Source organism: Bipolaris oryzae (genome assembly GCF_000523455.1).
Source record: "Bipolaris oryzae ATCC 44560 unplaced genomic scaffold scaffold_10, whole genome shotgun sequence".
Taxonomy (NCBI): Eukaryota; Fungi; Ascomycota; class Dothideomycetes; order Pleosporales; family Pleosporaceae; genus Bipolaris; species Bipolaris oryzae.
This window is the reverse complement of record NW_006911286.1, coordinates 59,564-75,171: the sequence shown is the minus strand read 5'-3', so window position 1 is coordinate 75,171 and position 15,608 is coordinate 59,564. Positions and strand designations below refer to the sequence as shown.

General features: G+C 48.1%; 6 protein-coding genes across 6 annotated transcripts; 4 read left to right on the top strand and 2 right to left on the bottom strand.

The window, feature by feature from the left end:
* Positions 1 to 266: 266 nt before the first annotated feature.
* Positions 267 to 1,223, top strand: COCMIDRAFT_22569 (uncharacterized protein; the record flags this gene model as incomplete). The annotated part of the gene is made up of 2 exons (XM_007685439.1): positions 267 to 916; positions 956 to 1,223. The coding sequence occupies 2 exons, from the start codon at positions 267 to 269 to the stop codon at positions 1,221 to 1,223; spliced, it is 918 nt and encodes a 305-aa protein (XP_007683629.1).
* Positions 1,224 to 2,287: 1,064 nt separating this feature from the next.
* COCMIDRAFT_83485 (uncharacterized protein) lies at positions 2,288 to 2,725 on the top strand (the record flags this gene model as incomplete). The annotated part of the gene is made up of 1 exon (XM_007685477.1): positions 2,288 to 2,725. A coding segment is annotated over one exon (438 nt), but the record flags the coding sequence as incomplete, so codon positions are not given.
* Positions 2,726 to 3,337: 612 nt separating this feature from the next.
* On the top strand, positions 3,338 to 5,009 carry COCMIDRAFT_83491 (uncharacterized protein; the record flags this gene model as incomplete). The annotated part of the gene is made up of 2 exons (XM_007685476.1): positions 3,338 to 3,931; positions 3,981 to 5,009. 2 exons carry the CDS (start codon positions 3,338 to 3,340, stop codon positions 5,007 to 5,009), a joined length of 1,623 nt encoding a protein of 540 aa, XP_007683666.1.
* Positions 5,010 to 5,905: 896 nt separating this feature from the next.
* Positions 5,906 to 7,674, top strand: COCMIDRAFT_83702 (uncharacterized protein; the record flags this gene model as incomplete). The annotated part of the gene is made up of 4 exons (XM_007685475.1): positions 5,906 to 6,448; positions 6,540 to 7,184; positions 7,246 to 7,372; positions 7,436 to 7,674. 4 exons carry the CDS (start codon positions 5,906 to 5,908, stop codon positions 7,672 to 7,674), a joined length of 1,554 nt encoding a protein of 517 aa, XP_007683665.1.
* Positions 7,675 to 8,855: 1,181 nt separating this feature from the next.
* On the bottom strand, positions 8,856 to 9,820 carry COCMIDRAFT_32804 (uncharacterized protein; the record flags this gene model as incomplete). Its single annotated transcript, XM_007685453.1, has 2 exons — positions 8,856 to 9,661; positions 9,745 to 9,820. The coding sequence occupies 2 exons, from the start codon at positions 9,818 to 9,820 to the stop codon at positions 8,856 to 8,858; spliced, it is 882 nt and encodes a 293-aa protein (XP_007683643.1).
* A 1,860-nt stretch (positions 9,821 to 11,680) lies between these two features.
* COCMIDRAFT_32802 (uncharacterized protein) lies at positions 11,681 to 15,498 on the bottom strand (the record flags this gene model as incomplete). Its single annotated transcript, XM_007685452.1, has 7 exons — positions 11,681 to 11,744; positions 11,907 to 13,269; positions 13,650 to 13,654; positions 13,946 to 14,458; positions 14,527 to 14,895; positions 14,968 to 15,350; positions 15,403 to 15,498. 7 exons carry the CDS (start codon positions 15,496 to 15,498, stop codon positions 11,681 to 11,683), a joined length of 2,793 nt encoding a protein of 930 aa, XP_007683642.1.
* Between the last annotated feature and the right edge of the window lie 110 nt (positions 15,499 to 15,608).

The following is a 15,608-nucleotide window of genomic DNA, read 5'->3' as shown; positions in this document are numbered from 1 at the left end:
TCAGCCCTGTTTGCCTGCTTTGCCTAATAGTTTCCGGTACGCCGCCGCCCAAAAGTTAATAGCGCATGCAAGCCAAGTAGAGGACCTGGGCCGCTGAAGGACCAACGAGGCAACTGTTGCCCTGTGAATTTCTGGCAATTATATGCTCTGCCTCATCGCTTCATTTTGTGCTGTTGAACCGAACTAGCCAGAGACAAAACTGCTTTTGCACATACTAGTCTTTCGTGGACAACTCTTTGGCCTCTGATCATCCTCATCTCCTGCCAATGGCAAACCCTCCATACTTCGATAGGAATAGCATGATGCACCACCCCCCAGATAGTAGCGGTCCTCGATATCTCAACGGCTCAAATGTCACTGAGCCTGATTCTCAATGGCCCGTTTTTCACCAAACCACTTCATCGCCAATGCTTCGAGGATACAATCAGCCGCCTTGCTCGTTTTCGGCTTCGTTGGAGCTTCCGGCCTCATTGCATCAGGCTGAATCACAATCTTGTCCCCGCATAACCCGCAATCCATCTACATCCAGTAGCTATGCTCAATTTCCGGTGAACAACAGTATGCGCCGATCGATATCGCAATTCTCCTCCATGTCTTCCAGTCAGCACGCACATGGCTACAACATGACCCAAGCGCCACGTGGTTCCTTCGACGGCTCACTACCCTTGGAAATGACTCGTTCTTACTCGAGCACTTCAGATAACCCGGAGACGGCAAATCAGTCGCCTTCAGTGCACTTGGCTTTGACGCCAGCCGACTGGCATACTGGTCAGCAATTCGCGTTCACACCAGAAGGTCTAAACCAATGCACCACAACTGGTCCCTCGACCCAATATCAGTATGAATTAGATGATAATTTTGGAATTGGAAACGGAAGCGGAGATCAATCTTTGGAATGGAAAACACATACCAACAAGTAAGTATGATCCACAATCCTCTTGCGTAAGATCACTAGCTACCGTCCATCGAATATGCCGAACTACGATTCGTACCTTGGGATTCAGTTGAATTACGCACTCCTTCCGTTTCCAATGGATGCGCTTGGCCGGACCTGGGCGTATGAATACCCTTGTTGTGGCCTTCACCATGGACCAAATATATCCTACCAGGACCACTACTTTCCCAGCCAATCATCCTTGGATTACACCATGGCACTGGACCAAATATCCCCACTGGCAGTTTTTAGTGATCTTCGACCCTATACATGGCCGTCCACCGAGTGACCCTGGCATAAAAACGTCGACATTTTAGCCTCAAAGGACTCTGATGGACCTGAAGACGATGATTCCGAAAGACGACACGCGTGGACCCAGCTTGTACACGATTCTGCTCCTGCGGCGAGCAACTGATTGAAAGCTGGGTACGGTTACAGAATTTGCTCTCCCTATATCGACACCTTCATTATCTTCTGAACTCGTCTCTGGAGCACAATCCTCTGATCATTGGACATATTTTTTTCGACTCTACAACTCGATATTCCAAACTTCCTGGGAACTTACCTACTTCCTAATCATTGAGATTCCATTGGATTTCACTTAAGACGCTTCTTGGAATCGTATGCGAAGCCGCCAACCGGCGTTCATTAATGTAAGATTTCTTCAGTTGTTATCATTCTCAACACACACGCTCAACCGAGCTATACGGTCATGAGATAATTAGACACTTATTGTTGAGCTAAACCATTGGCTGGTCATTTCCTTGGCGTTGTTCTTTTGCTGTTATTTTCTCTAGGCATTCAAGACTCTCAATCAGGACACCACGATTTTCCAGCAGAAACCAATTTCACACCGAGTAGAAGACATCTCACTTCTATACAACCGGTGGTATCAACACCCCATTCCAGAATGGAAATTCGGTGTTCTAAGAATTCTAATCTTCTATCTTTCGCTATCGACTCAGCATTCGATCCGACAGCATATAGGCTGCACCTCGGACTTTATCTCTCAATACCATCGCATATTGTCACCAGAATTGGCTATTCAGATCAACAATTTTCCAGTCGCAAAACCACTATGAAAGATGCCGAGTCTTTCTTCAATTTCTGGCCAGCAATCAGACGAACTTGTACTAACATCAGAACGTTAGATTTCCAAACCACTTTCACCCTTTCTCGCCAGATCAATCTCAATCGATAGGACCTTTCGGTCAAGATCTAGCTTACAATCAGTCAAAGTAGGTTGGGTATATCACCCTTCCTTCGAGTTTAACTGACATAATCAGTCCGCCGCCCCCGTCCCCTCATCACGATAGCATTCCCACATACCCTCAAGATAACATATCACCATGCAGTTCATCCACTGCCACACCAACAGTCGCCAAAACTGTTCAAAATACATTCATCTCACAACCTACCGAAGACGACCCTGTTATCGGCCAAGTGACCCTGAGTGGAAGATTCACGTGCCTAAGCAAAACATGTCGTGACGACGAAACCCTCACATTCAATCGCCACGCCGACTTCAAACGGCATTACACCAACATGCACGCGAGAAAATTGACGGAATACTTTTGTCCAGAAAAAGGATGCCATCGCTCAAGGCATCCCGCCGATGGGAAGAAAGGGCGAAGTTTCAAGGGACGAAGGGATAAGATGAAAGAGCATATGAAGACGGTGCATGATAATCGTGCTAGGAAAAGGAGGAGGGCTGACGAGAGCCAAGAAAAAGATGAAGATGAGGACCCTTTGGGGAGTGGTGGTGATGAGAAGTTGGGGTTCGAACGGTAAGGGGGCGATGTGGTATGCGGGCAAGGAGCGCTGTTGGATGTTCACTTCTTCTTCTTCTTCTTCTTTGTTTTTTTTAGTATTTCATATTGTTGTAGCATTCATTGTGGATATAGGTATTCTATTTCAATTTATAGGCATACTCCAATGATAATACCGTTGTTTCACATGACAGGAAGACTATGTCAGAAGTGATAAAGCTACTCCCCTGTACGAGATACCTTGTAGTATGCGGATTGGGAGCCATTCTCGGCCGAGTTTTGCGCTCAGTGTGCGGCTCCGACAGGGAAATCTTGGGCATTTATGTAGCCAGTGGCTCGTCACACACTGTAGCGGAGAATTGAGGAGATAGGAAGAGGCAAGGTGGGGCGAGGGCGGGGCTGATTAGTTGATGGCAGATAACATCATCCGAGACAGGCAGGGATGTCGGCACATTTTATATCACCGTTCTCAAACAGGCATTCCCGATGTACTCAACTCAAGAAATCAATACGACTATTTTGACAAAAAAAAAGCTGCTTCCAAATTTGAGAAAATATCAAAATCAATTTGCGGGACCATTAGGCACAACCGACTTGTAACCAGACGCTGGAAACAACCCACACGCTCATTTCAATGTCATCGCCTAAGACTCAGCTCCAACAAGGAACAGTCGTAGGCACTGTCTTACACGGAAAATACCCTCGTGCAGTTGAGGCATTCAGAGGCATACCATATGCGTTACCACCGACAGGTGACCGTCGATTCAGGCCACCAGAAAAAGTAGGAAAAGGCGAGGGGATTATAGATGCAACAAAGTTTGGACCCAGGGCTCCTGCACAGCAGTTCATCAAATTAGGGCCAATATTAGAAGAGAGCGAAGATTGTCTGACGGTGAATGTGTTCCGTCAAGCGGGAACTGAACAGTCTACAGGGCTGCCAGTTGCGGTTTACTTACATGGAGGGGCTTTTAATCGCGGGAATGCGGCTATGCATGACACTGCTTCAATGGTTGGGTGGTCCGAGAAGCCGTTCATCGCAGTCTCGTTTGGATATCGAGTTGGGGCTTTGGGCTTCCTCCCATCGAAGCTCAGCGCTAAAGAGGGTGTGCTCAATTTAGGCTTGAAAGATCAAATATGCTTGTTCGACTGGGTTGAGGAGAATATTGGAGCCTTTGGGGGCGACAAGAACTGCGTCACTCTTATAGGTCTCTCAGCGGGTGCACACTCGGTATGTACAACCATTTCTCTCTGACTGCTCATTTGCTCATGCTATGCAGATTGGCCACCATCTACTCAACTACGAAGAGTGCAAAGCACCAAAATTCCATCGAGTCATTATAGAATCGGGCGCCCCAACATCTCGCGCCGTCCGTAACCCAGATGCGGAAATCCACGAGATGCAATTCCAAGACTTCCTAAAAGAAGTCGAATGTCCCCCATCACTCCTCGAGTCCGAAATATTCACCTATCTTCGTAAACTCCCCACCTCTGCCATCGCCAAAGCCCAAACCAAAGTATTCCAAAAGTACAACCCCAGTCTCCGTTGGGCATTCCAACCCGTAATCGACAACGAAATCATCCGCAGCCGCCCCATCGACGCCTGGCGCAACAACCGCTGGCACAAGCTCCCCATAATGACGGGCTTCCAAGGCAACGAAGGCTCTCTCTACGTAAACAAATCCATGTCCACCTCCTCCGAATTTCTCTCCTTCTGGAAAACCCTCTTACCACAACTAAGCACCGATGACATTGACACTATAGACAAGCTCTACCCAGACCCGACCTCCAATCCCACCTCCCCCTACAAAGAAGACCGACTGCACCTCGGAGTCGGACCAATGTACAAGCGCATCGAAGCCGCATACGCAGATTACGCATATGTAGCCCCCGTGCGCCAAACCGCCCATTTCACTAGTCCCGACGTACCTGTATACCTCTACCACTGGGCCATGCGCCGCGACATCATCGACGGCGCTCGCCACGCCGACAACATGTTCTACGAGGTCCGCGATCAGAATATCTGCTCGCAGTTGAAATCGCAAGACGAGCTCTCGGGGATTCTGCATGCGTATGTTACGAGTTTTATATGTACGGGGTGTCCGAATGAGATCAAAGGACAGTTTGGAGGCAGGCCGGAGTGGGAGAGGTATCAGAGGGGGGAGGGGAGGGTTATGGTGTTTGGGAGGGGGAATACAGAGTTGGTTGGGGGAGATGAGGTTGGGGTGCTAGCGGGGATGGAGGGGGATGAGTATGCGGTGGTGGAGAGTGAGTTTTGGTGGTCGAAGGTGGAGCTGTCGCAGCAGTAGGGGTGATTTTGGGTAGTTGCTTAGATGTGCTACTGAAGTTTGATAGTTGTTGTTGGAATAGGTTTGCTGGTAGTTTTTTCTACATTTAGACTACCACCTCCCACCCATATTTTCTCAGGTCAACTCTACATTTATCGAGCGATCATTTCATTCCTCAATTTTTGTCATGTTGTACGACAATAATGCAAGTAAGTCGCGATTCCAAAGTCTTGGCAAGATATGTTATCGGATGTTTATGTACCGCCGGGGAAGACTTCCGATAGAGAACTGGGTATCTCTGATACGGTTGTTTCCCTAAAAGTGGGCCGACCTTGATAGGACGATGTAGCCAAGACGCTACCAATCACAAGGTATGGGAAGTATCACTCGAATCATCTTCTTGAGCAGTCACACTAACGCTATCCGAATTACCCATACAGGTTTTTGACATTGCAAATGGTTCGGCTATCTTAACCGAAGGTACGCTGTGCAGAAAGACGACTTCTGCAGTCCGTACGTACACTACCCATGGCTCAACCTTGTAGCACCCCACATCCTCCAACAGTGTTTTTGGAAATGATGTCGCATTTGCTTCGAGTGCAACATTCCTGCGATAACGAGATAGGAAGGAACTACGGTTGACATGTGGTTGCGATGTAACCAGAACCACGGATGAGGTCCATCCAATATCTTTTTTATCATCTGGTATCTTTGCTGGCATATCGCGCAACAAGTCGCACCAAGGATCATTCGGTCCTGCGTGCTCCAAGACGTGTGCAATAATCGTATCCCCACCACCATATAAGTCATTTATCCAGCTCTCCACGCTTGCAAACTCATCTCTAATCTGTGATTTTCCAATAGCAACCATGCAAATCACCACCGAGTTTCCCAAGGAGGAGAGAAAGGAATTCGCCATGTCAAAAGACATCGAGCTCCAACAACCCCACGCTTTCGGCAGCGACTCTCTACACAAGAAAGAAAGCGAGCTCAAAGGCCAAGCCGGAGATCTCGATGAAGCAAACATATTTCTAAGACAGCACAACATTACACCAGACTACATAGCCCAACTACTTGATGACGAAGCAGCCAACAAGCGTGTATCCCGGAAAGTCGACCTGCGACTACTCCCGCTACTATGCGGGACCTACTTCCTCCAATTCATCGACAAGCAAGCGATCAGCTACGCCGCTGTCTTCGATCTCTTCGAGACAACCGGCATCACCGGCGCACAGTACTCGTGGCTCGGCTCCATCTTCTACTTCGCCTACCTGGTCGCTGAATGGCCGTCCGCATATCTCGCTCAGCACTTCCCGACCGCCCGCGTGGTGTCCACCTACTGCTTCTGCTGGGGCTCCATTATGCTGATTACCGCTGCGACGAATAACTTTGCGGGGTTTGCAGCGATGCGGTTTTTACTAGGGATTTTTGAGTCTGTTGTTACGCCGGCGTTTATGATGGTGAGTCCCCCCCCCCCCCCCCCCAAACATCCCGAACTACCCAACCCCCAGAATATACAACTAACGTGGAGTGTTTTTTGTTGGTGCATAGATCGTAGGTATGTGGTACATGGGCAACCAGCAACCCGCTCGCGCAGGCATGTTCTACTGCTTCAACGGCATGGGATCCGCCATCGGCGGCATCCTGTTCTACGGCGTCGGCTACGCGAAGACTTTTACCGTCTGGAAAATCATATATTTGATCTGTGGCAGTATGACGGTGCTCTGGTCGTTACTGCTCTTCTTTAAACTCCCCGACAACATCATGTCCGCGAAGAACTTTTCCGTGGAGGAGAAAGCGCTGCTGATTGCGCGCGCGGCCAAGAATCGCACTGGTGTGTATAATCGGACTATCAAGCCGCGCCAGGTTCTCGAGGCTTTGACGGATGCGCAGATTTGGTTACTTTTCGTTTATGTACTCTTGAATGAGGTTATCAATGGCGGGTTGGCCAACTTTGGTAAGCTGATTCTCAAAGACGTGGCTGGTGGCGATCCGCTGCGTACGACGCTGTACGGAATTCCGGCGGGCTTTGCACAGGTGTTTTGGGTCTTTACGGGCCCGTTTCTTGCGTCTCGTCTGCCGAATGCGCGTACGTATATGATGGCGCTTTACCTGTGTCCTACTATTATCGGGACTACGTTGATATGGCAGTTGCCGCGGACGAATCTGGCAGGGTGTCTTGCGGGCTACTATTTGGTATGTATTCAACCTATTTTGCGGGTAAGCAGACCGACTTTTTGCTAAGAGTATCACTCAGGTTGGCTCGTATGTTGGCGGACTAGTCATCGCACTTCAGTTTCCCGCGTCTAATGTTGCCGGATACACGAAGAGGACGACAGGAACGGCGTTTGTTTTTCTGGCATATTGTATTGGTAATATCATTGGTAAGTCCCACTGCAAGTCCGGAACCCTGTCACATTCTCATATTGACATGATGAAACTTTTAGGACCCCAAGCCTTCCTAGCCAAAGAAGCCCCCATCTACGAAACAGGCGTCAGGACAACCTTAGCTTGCGCAGTCGCCCAGTTCTTCCTCGCATTCACCATACGCGCATTGCTTGTGCGACGAAACGCCCAGCGCGACCGCGAAGAAACTGAAAGCCACCAGGGTAGTACTGCCAGTGATATGGGCATCATTGAGGATGCTACTGACTTTCATAATCGAAAGTTTCGGTACAGACTGTAGATGGGATATGTCCTGTAGATATTGCTCTAATGATTCATTTATACACTCTGCGCATGATTATCGCACCTTGGATAAGTGTCTTCACATTTATCAAAAAATCATAGCAATGTGTCTGCTAGGGCGTCAACATCACGACCTCTTTCACAACGCTATCCCAACCTTTGCCCATTTCCCATATCTCTCAGATCTATAACGCAACCTTTTTCAACCACTCTAGCTTCTCAATAACTCAACCCAAGTTTCACCTCCAGATCCGCCTCAAACTGTCAGTCAAAAAAGTCATCTATGAACGTAGTCTCTCGCGAGACATTGGTACAACTACAAAACGACTTCTTAGCGCGTCTATACGGATTTTAAGAGTAGCGTTACGGGTCAAACGGGGACGAGGAAACTCGTCGCCCAACTAACATTTTAAACGTGGATTGACGCGTACGTAGAGTTGAATGGCTGGCAAGATATTTTTTGCGGCAGTGGAAGCGGCCTTGATCATTCTGGATTAGTAGTCTCGGTGTTTATGTGTGTGGAAATGTTATCATTGTTTTAGGAATTGTATCGATTCCGATTTCGCGAGTTTGATATTGGTATTGATGATAGGCTGATAGAGACAAGATTTGGGCAACGCGTTTCTTTCTTTGCAAGTTCAATGTCGATGCCAACGATAAATTAGTACGCACATATCTTTGGCGGTGGCGGTGGGCGCGTTACGAGAATTCGCAGGAGCGTGTATTTTCGTTTTGGACGAGAAATTATTCGAAGTCCCATGGGTGAATGTTCTTTAGACTTAATCTGGTACTGCTTTGACTAGATCATCAAAGCGAATATTACCATCTACGAATGCAAAGTCGACTCCGCATCAGATCTAGTGTCTGAGAAAGTAAACAATATATACTTCATCATTTACCGCCGACAGGTGTGATGATGCACTCTGTGGACAAAGGTATGCGATACGTCATCAGAGCTATTTTTCATTAGCATGAATAGATGTCAGGAGGTTGATACAACCATATACATAGAAATTTATAAACCCGTTCGAAATTTGATAGGTATACTTGAAAGACTGTCGCGAAAGAGAAATCCTCCCAAAGTTCGGTACAGCAAATGATGGGACCACCCAGTTAATACAAGTATATCTGCCAAACACATCCTTCCCCCCAAAACCTATAATATACCAATGAGATCGCTTACAATCGATCCGAGATTACCTTTTTGATCACTTCCAATGTTCCTACCCACTGGGCACGCGACCTGCTTTTCCAAACTAGCAAGCCCATGAGCCCAACAACCACACTACAAGGTACCGCTTTCTTGGCAAACCTTATCGCAACGTGCTTAAAGAACATATTCTGCTTTTGCCTCACCCGCTTCACATGCTCTCCTCTCTTGTTCTTCGTGGGAAATGGAGCCCCAGGTACGTCTTTGTCAAGAAACTCGCATAGTGGCTCCCAGCCATCTTCCAAGCGGAACTCAAGCAATCGTTCCTTGGGCACTGCAGCCCGAATCTCAGCATAGTGTTGCTTGTACCGGTCCTTGGCTACTCGGCGCATGTCATGCACGTTTCGCACACCATAATATCCCAACATCATTTTGCGAATCGTCTTGCCGCCAGTCAGCCCGTACAGCGGTCCCAGTACGTTGATAATTAGATCCGCACGCAGTCCCCATGTGGTGCTGAAAATGGCCTCTTCCATACTATCGTACCATGCATCAATATCGCGCTCTACCAGGATCACCTTCGCTTCTGGGTACGCCTCGATGAGCTGCGGCGCGAAGAAGGAGCCCAGATCGGTGACGGCTTCGTAGGGTCCAAAGACGATGTCCCAGTCAGCGCGTGTAAAGGGTGCTCCGGTGTATGTCGGAAGAATAGGAAAGAAAGAGTCGCAGGCTTTGTTGAAAAGCTGCCACTCAAGAGGCGAGTTGAGTGCTTGGATACCATGGTGCACGCCTTGGTATCCCAACATCTCAAGGGCTTGGGTTATCGAGGCAGAACCTGTTTTTACATGTCCACATTGGTCAGTTCATCGTATTGCCTATGCAGTATAGCACTTGAGGTGAAGGATTGGCGGGACTCACCCGTACGTGTCATGCCTAATGACAACACCTTCAACTCTCGCTTAGGGCGATCGATATCGGAAGTTGGTTTCGCCATTGCTAGGGAATTAGTTGTTTTGGTCACACGAAATATCTCAGGAAAAGTGTTTGAATGGTAATGAGACTGGGTTGAACGCCACTTTCAAGACCCGTGATAACGACGAAAAACCATTCTTTGCCGTTCTCCCATCACTGCAGACTGTAGGTAGTCATGTCTGAGTAGCCCATCTACCAGAACATCAACCACGTGGTTGAAAGAGTGGCAGCCAGTCTCTCGTTGATTCAAGTAACCTTAAACTGCCAAAGAATAGCCACGTTAGTCGATCTGAGCCATCACTGACTGAATCTTGGGTTGGTCATGCTCGGTCAACTACCCTTCGGGCCGAGTTGTGAGGGCACTGCAAACTTATCGGGAAACTTGGCCGCGACTTCAAACACGCGACAGATGACTCGTAAATCGCCATTCAATTAATCGAGCAAACCAACTCGAACTTGTTTCGCGCTGCACAGCGGTCTAGTAGTGGAGACGATACTCGCGTCACAGTTTTACTTGTACCTCAATGGGTAGGAGACTATTACGAAAATACTCTATTAAGCAACGGGATGAAGCGTAGTTCTAGGGTATGGGGACAAGGAGTCGAGTGGAGTTTGGGGAGACATCCTGCAGATTTACCCTACACCCTTGGCTAATGCTTCTCCGCGGATTGAAATCTCCTTTTTGATTTGTTAGCTGCGTTTCACACTTGCATTTGTTCAATGTATCAGACGCTAAAAGGTCTTGGCGAGACTGGGTGTCGCCGCTTCTATCATCAAAGGACGGGCAACGATGGAAAAATCCGTTTTGTCCACAAGACTTGCCACTAGCTATCAGGAGGGTATGATGAGTAAGAGTCGCCGCAAACCAGCCTTGCCTGTTGCAGTCACGGTTTCATACTTGGAACCAAGTTAGACATTCGATGCCAGCTTGCCATAGTGTGTTGAAGTGTAAGGTGCCACATACCTAACAAGTTCTTGTCACAATCAAGTAGGTAATGCTTAATGTCTGCAGTAAGAGTTGGAAAAGGTCTTCGTGTATCAGCTTGACTCGTAGTCTGCGACTGATTTTTGCAGTGTTGTCTCGAGATTAGAGACAAGAAGGCGCGATAGTAAAACAGCCGACAGATCGATATACACCGACTAAGGAAGAGAATTTCGTCCGATATGCAGCATTCTGCACGTCGAAACTGATCCGCCCGAAGTAGCTGTACAACACGCGCACTATTAGTCTGTGGTCATACACTGAAAGTAACGATGCGAAAAGGACGCCTATTTGCGCAAGGATGGCGAGCCAATTGAGACAAGTTGAGAAGCACGTGGGGGACTAGAACACTACTCTACCTTGCGTGCATATTTGAGACAAGCATTCCCGGTGACGATCTTCGCTGAAGCGAGATGCTTGTGCGGAAAATCAAGCAAATTACTTCCAGGGGCCCGGATTGTGGAGCTTAGAGTCGCGATACGAATACGCGGTTAGCGGATTCGGTCCGACCTTGGTCGTGGTCGTGCGTCTTTGGTCATGGCCATGACTCGAGGTATGGCGTCTGTATCGCTCACAGGCAAATGAAGAGGAAAGTGTGCAAAAATGGTGTGAGACGGTATTCATCGCCGATGCTGTAGTGCGGGCAGAACTGCGAGCGATTTGAGAGATTGAATTTCAATTACTGCCGAAGCTATTACAAGCCATTCAAAGTTGGATGATAAAATAGCTAATCAGCAATTGTTTTTCCGTACATTTGAAAAAAGGCAATGTAGTGATGGTGATATAGTTTTCTTAAACACAGGGATTCAATCCAATTCAGAATATAGCCAGGCAATGTTGAAATGAAGTGATAACCTGCGTGACCAGCTTTTGATGTCTGGAAAAAACTCAAAATCGACACTATTCGATGGCAACCCTCAGCCTGCAGCTGACCGCTGCATCTCTAGCCACAGGACTTCCAGGACTACACACAATGGTGAAGTTGTGCCAGTCTCGCTCCAAATCAATGTCCAGGCCCTCGATGGCGTCGTATCTCTGTACCATTCGAACTACCACATATCCAGCCTCTGTGAGTGCAAACTGCTGCCCAATGCATATACGTGGTCCGCCGTTGAAAGGGACGTACTGCCAAGTCATTCCAGGCCGCTTCTTTTCCCACCGCTCAGGCACGAACTCATCTGCATCGTCACCCCACAAATCTTTCCGTCGGTGAAGTACATGTGTGCTGAAATTGACCTCTGTCCCTTTAGGCACAAAGATGGGCATGTTTCCATCCTGACCCCCGCCAGTAGGAAGCACCGTATCTCGTACGGCGCAACGCGAGTTGAAAGGTACAACTGAGTGTAGGCGTAAAGTTTCGTTCAAGACGTATTGAAGATATGAACATCCTTTGAGTTTCTCAAATGTTATACTTTGCCCTACCGTACTTGAGTAAGGACCAAAAGTCTCGAGAATGGTTTCGCGTAGCTTTGCGTATATCCGTGGATTTCGCACGAGACAGTAGAAGACCCAAGCGGTAAGGGATGCCGTTGTATCCCTGCCAGCGGCTAAGAGCCCCAGGACTTGTTCACGTACTTCGGCGCGGTCAGAGCAGCAGGCACGCAGTGACTCCAAGAAGTCGTAGCGGAGCTTGGAGGATCGTTGCTCTCGAGACTGATCAGCCGCATCGATGGCGTTGTCGACAAATTTGTGGAGTGTCTGAATGCATTGGCTTAACTCTTTGTTTCCGTATAACCAATAGAGACTTCGCAGCCGCATTCTTGTTCCCAAGATGCTCAGCATACGCTCAAAAGCATGACCAAAGTCGTCTTCCTCATGCTGAATCTGTCCGTCTCCTCGGTGTTGATTGGAGAGAAGTAATTTCAGAGAGTGGGTACTATGACCAAGAAACAGCTCTGTTGCTGAGTCCATGGTAAGACGCGGCAACAAGGTAGCCAGGCTTACAGGCGCAGACCATGCTCGGCCATCGTCGTCAACCATAGATCCTTGTTTTTTCGACTCAATGATCTGAAACATTGTTTGGACATGCTCCTCGAGTAAATCAAGCCTGGAAATATTATCTCTGGCGAAGATAGGTCGCATAGCCTCGCGGGATCGATGCCACGCCTTGCCGTCTACGGCAAAGATGCTTCGTCCAAGTGCTGTCTTCAGGTTTGTTCTTCTCGCCGTGCCCATGATGAAATCTCCAAACTGTGTTGCGAGTATTGCTTGTACATTGCGCGGCTCGGCAGTAATGAAATTTGATGTGCCTAACAGCGACATCCCCCAAGTATAACGGCCCATTGATTCGAAGCGGGCAGTCACAAAGTCAGGTATCCTTTGCTCTCTATCAGCTTGTAAACCGCGGCGGACTAAATCAATTCCAAGAGGCCATCGTGTCAGCTCGAAAGGCACCGGGCCACAACCGAGCCGGCGGGCTTTGATGAAATATCGTAGTGGCTTGATCAGAGTGGCATTGATGATGCATAACAGAAGAGAGATACAAGTCCCTGGAATCAGATAATCCCGCAACATTTCGGATGCGTTGTGGTGGCGTGTTCTGAAGAAGTGGTCGTTTGGATGAGTTGAGCACTTTAGGAGCTTTAAGTATGGCAGTCGGCCACGCAGGTTTCACAGCATGTCTTTTTCACGTGCGTGACACTAAACAAGGGGGTGGTGTCCACCCAAGGTGTTCGATCGTATGCTAAATCTTGGTCACTAAACCTTTAGGGGAGAAAAGTGGAGGTTTTAATAGTAGTCTCTCCGCTGACCGAGAACGATACCAGAGTATTTTTTGATTGCAGTGTGGCCATATCTACTCCGATTCGCTCTCCCATCGACACTATATCAACATTTTCATGATAGAAACTACTTCAGAAATCTTTCCCACCGCCCCTATTGATCGAAATCAGGCACAGGCGTCAGGTCAACAAACAGAGGTAGCTTTTCCCACACCAGATAAGTTCCTTGACTGTTCCACCAGTCGTTGTCAGGATCATGCAGCTCCCAGTCAAAATATCGCACAAGTTTCTGAAGGCGGGAGTTAGCAGTTTTGCTTTACAGGAAGTGTTTGGAAGATAGCAAACGTACCGCCATGGTGAGTGACATCTCAGCATAGGCCATACTGCAGTAGCCATAATAGTCAGCACATATCTCCAAGCCATTTTCTTTTCCGCTTGTACTTACGATCGTCCAATGCAGGCCCTTTGTCCATACGAGAATGGTTGAACAGCAGAACGGTCGTCATTCTGAAACTCTGAGTCTGGCTCATCGAGCCATCGCTCTGGGTGGAACTCGCGTGCACGTTTGAAGTTGTGCTCTGAGTGCCCAGCCGCCAACTGGTTGACACCTACAGCATAGCCACCTGGAACCCATTTCCCCTCTATCACCTCACCTTTTCCAGGAACAAATCGTGGCAGCGACCCTGGAGTAGGCGGGTAGAGGCGCATGCCCTCGTTAAGACAAGCGCGCAGATATTTGCAGCTAGTGACTGCCTGCATCGTCATATCACTGCGCTTTTTGAATTGGCCACGAATTTCTCGCTTGAGTTTTTCAAGTTTATCTGGGTTACGCAGGAGCAGGTATGTTAAGCCAGACATACCACCAGCAGATGTGCCACTGCCGGCCACGATGAAGTTGGATGAAAGCATCACTAACTCGAGGTGATTGAGCTTCTCGTCATTCTCGAGGATGTAAGACCTGTTGGGTGCAGTTGTCAGCACTTCATCGATGATCTGATGCAAATCGGTTATAAGAGGATTACTTACATGAAATCCTTGCCAGGATTCTTGGCTTCAACCCGCGCTTTCAATTTCGCCTCAGTCATTGCGATGTGCTTCTTTCTTGATTCGACAACATATTTTGGCGTCAACCAGTTCAGAAGGTCCATAAAACCGTACTGTACGGCAAGCTGAAACCAGACAATGGCTTTGGCACGAGCCAGAATTGCTTGTATCCATGGTTGGTCGGGATTGTTGACACATCCTGACGGTTCGCCAAATGCCAGATCCGATACGATATCGAATGCCACAAGGTTGTACCATGTCGTCATGTCGAGTGGTTCCTTCTTACATCGTTGATACAGCTTTTCGATAAGATTATCTGAGTGGTCTTGGAAGTAGTTTTCCTGTTCGCGTCTAGTTTTTGAGAAGAAACATCAGTATGAAGCTGTTACACCAAGCTGAACAACACGAAAGGATTCGACGTACAGTGCTCTTTGGCTAAACGCAGGGTCTATGGCTCTTCTTAACCTTAGATGTCTATCTTGATGCTCCGTCATCAAGCTACGCTGGCCACCAATGCTCGCTGGAGCGATGCCTCTGCCATCTAGAGCTTTGACAAACTCTGGGTTTCGTTGTCCGTATATCTTTTTCCACGCTCCCGATGTCGTATACGAGAGTTCATCAGGAGCAATTCGTACAACGGGGCCATACTGATCATGGAGCTCACGTATTTTCCAGCTGATTCTCCCTTTCATATTGAAGTAATTCCATAGCAGGCGAGAGAGAGCCCAGAGCTTTGGTCCAGGATAGCCAGCTAAAGGACTCAGATAGAGATTGTAAACTACTTTTCCCGTAACATGAAGTAAAACCTGACCAATACTGTAAGGTGGAGTGAGTAATGTTTCTAAGATTGTAACTTACGAAAACGAGAATACCAGTGATGATATTGCGAAATGTGAATAGTGGTGCTTGGGTGAATTGATACCCAGCACTGTCCAACACCGATGCGCTTGTCATTTTGTTCTTGAACAAGAGATGTCCGATTGACTGAAAACCTGGAATGCTTCCAGCTCAGCAATTGAAAGAAAATGAACACAAGCAATCGAACGACCTACAACGGCGGGTTC